Source organism: Amphimedon queenslandica, unplaced genomic scaffold (genome assembly GCF_000090795.2).
Source record: "Amphimedon queenslandica unplaced genomic scaffold, v1.1 AMPQUscaffold_4617_Cont23405, whole genome shotgun sequence".
In the NCBI taxonomy this organism is placed as follows: domain Eukaryota; kingdom Metazoa; phylum Porifera; class Demospongiae; order Haplosclerida; family Niphatidae; genus Amphimedon; species Amphimedon queenslandica.
Window position 1 is genome coordinate 1 of NW_003555072.1, and position 1,456 is coordinate 1,456.

The 1,456-nt window shown below is 34.3% G+C and overlaps 1 protein-coding gene across 1 annotated transcript; it reads right to left on the reverse strand.

Moving 5' to 3' along the window:
* Positions 1-46: 46 nt before the first annotated feature.
* Positions 47-950, reverse strand: LOC109592599 (uncharacterized; the record flags this gene model as incomplete). Its single annotated transcript, XM_020008012.1, has 4 exons — positions 565-950; positions 255-515; positions 179-206; positions 47-99 (listed from the first exon to the last, which is right to left on the reverse strand). Coding segments are annotated over exons 1-4 (690 nt in total), but the record flags the coding sequence as incomplete, so codon positions are not given.
* Between the last annotated feature and the right edge of the window lie 506 nt (positions 951-1,456).

The following is a 1,456-nucleotide window of genomic DNA, read 5'->3' on the forward strand; positions in this document are numbered from 1 at the left end:
AAATAACTAAATATTTGTATAATAATTACAATTATAAACAACTTACTTCTTTTGCTTCATCGTCACTTTGCAGTGACTCTTTCTCCTTTTCTTCATTTTCTGCAATGAATGTTACATGTACCTTGTACACACGAACACAAACACATTACATACATACATACACCATACAAGTACTTACCTAATTGATGAGGCTCCAATAAATGTTTCTATTTCAAATCTCATAATTAATGTATCAAAATCTAACAAATACTTACCACACTGAATACAATAGTTCCATCAACAGTAATTTCAACTACTTCCTTAGACTTAAAAAGGTCTCCATTTTTCATGACATAATCTTTCATCTCATCAACTAGCCAATGTGGTATGACACAAACAAATTTCAGTCGACTATTACGGACAGCCTTCAAGTGAATAAGCATATTGATATCATGACTCCGAAAGGCAGCAGCTAGAAATTGCTCTAAATCATCAAGTGTTGCTTTGTCAATGGACCATGTTACTTCAAATGTCACCTATTATAAATTAAACGTAAGTATTGATATACAACAGTATAACTCTAACCTCTCTACTACCAGTTGTACCACAATATTCAATGGCACTCTTTGCAAAATCCTTTGCTAATATGTCACTGTAAAATTCTTTCCGTTTCTTTTCAAACTGATTCAACTCCTCTGTAATATCAGTCATCTTCATATCCCTTGCTAAACTAGTTAGAATTGGAAATTTTCTCAAAGAACAGTAATTTCGAAGGACTTGTATTAGCTCAGTTTCATCATCTATTTCAACTATTTCCTTCCTCCTTGATGGCCTGATGCCAACCAAAGACATTTTGACACCTTTCAAATTCTCCCTTTCTTTAAAAATCTGGATAACGAAACGTTTCAGTATGTTTGCAAATTCGGTTGTCATTCGAAGGTACTCATCTTCTAAATATTCAGGAACTATAAACAAAACGATAAGGCTTTAATGAAATACCATATAGCGGAAAATTTTCGTGGATCAAAATTTTCGTGGATCCAACCAAAAATCAATTTCGTGGTATTATTTCGAAGGTATTATTTGAGATAACAATTTAACAAAAATTAATCATTATTATTTATTAATGATGTAAAAATTAATTCAAAATGGGCGTGGTACAATAGGCGTGGCTATCTGGCCGCCTGTACACAGTGGTGGTCTTTATCAGTCTTGATGGAGATTAATTCTGTCGGTGACCGTTAACCATCTTACAGAGAGACCGCTGGGACAGGTAAGTTTAGTATTACGGTCATTGTCCAAAAAATTGGGGCATTAAATAGTGACCGTTTTAAAGTAGCTGGCTGTTTTAAGCAGTGACCGTTTAGACAGGTTTGACTGTATATGCATGTACTCTGAACCTATCACGTGGATTGGGTGACAAACACACCGAGTCGCTCACAGTATGTTTGTTACCACAATACTTTCAAAGTTGCTA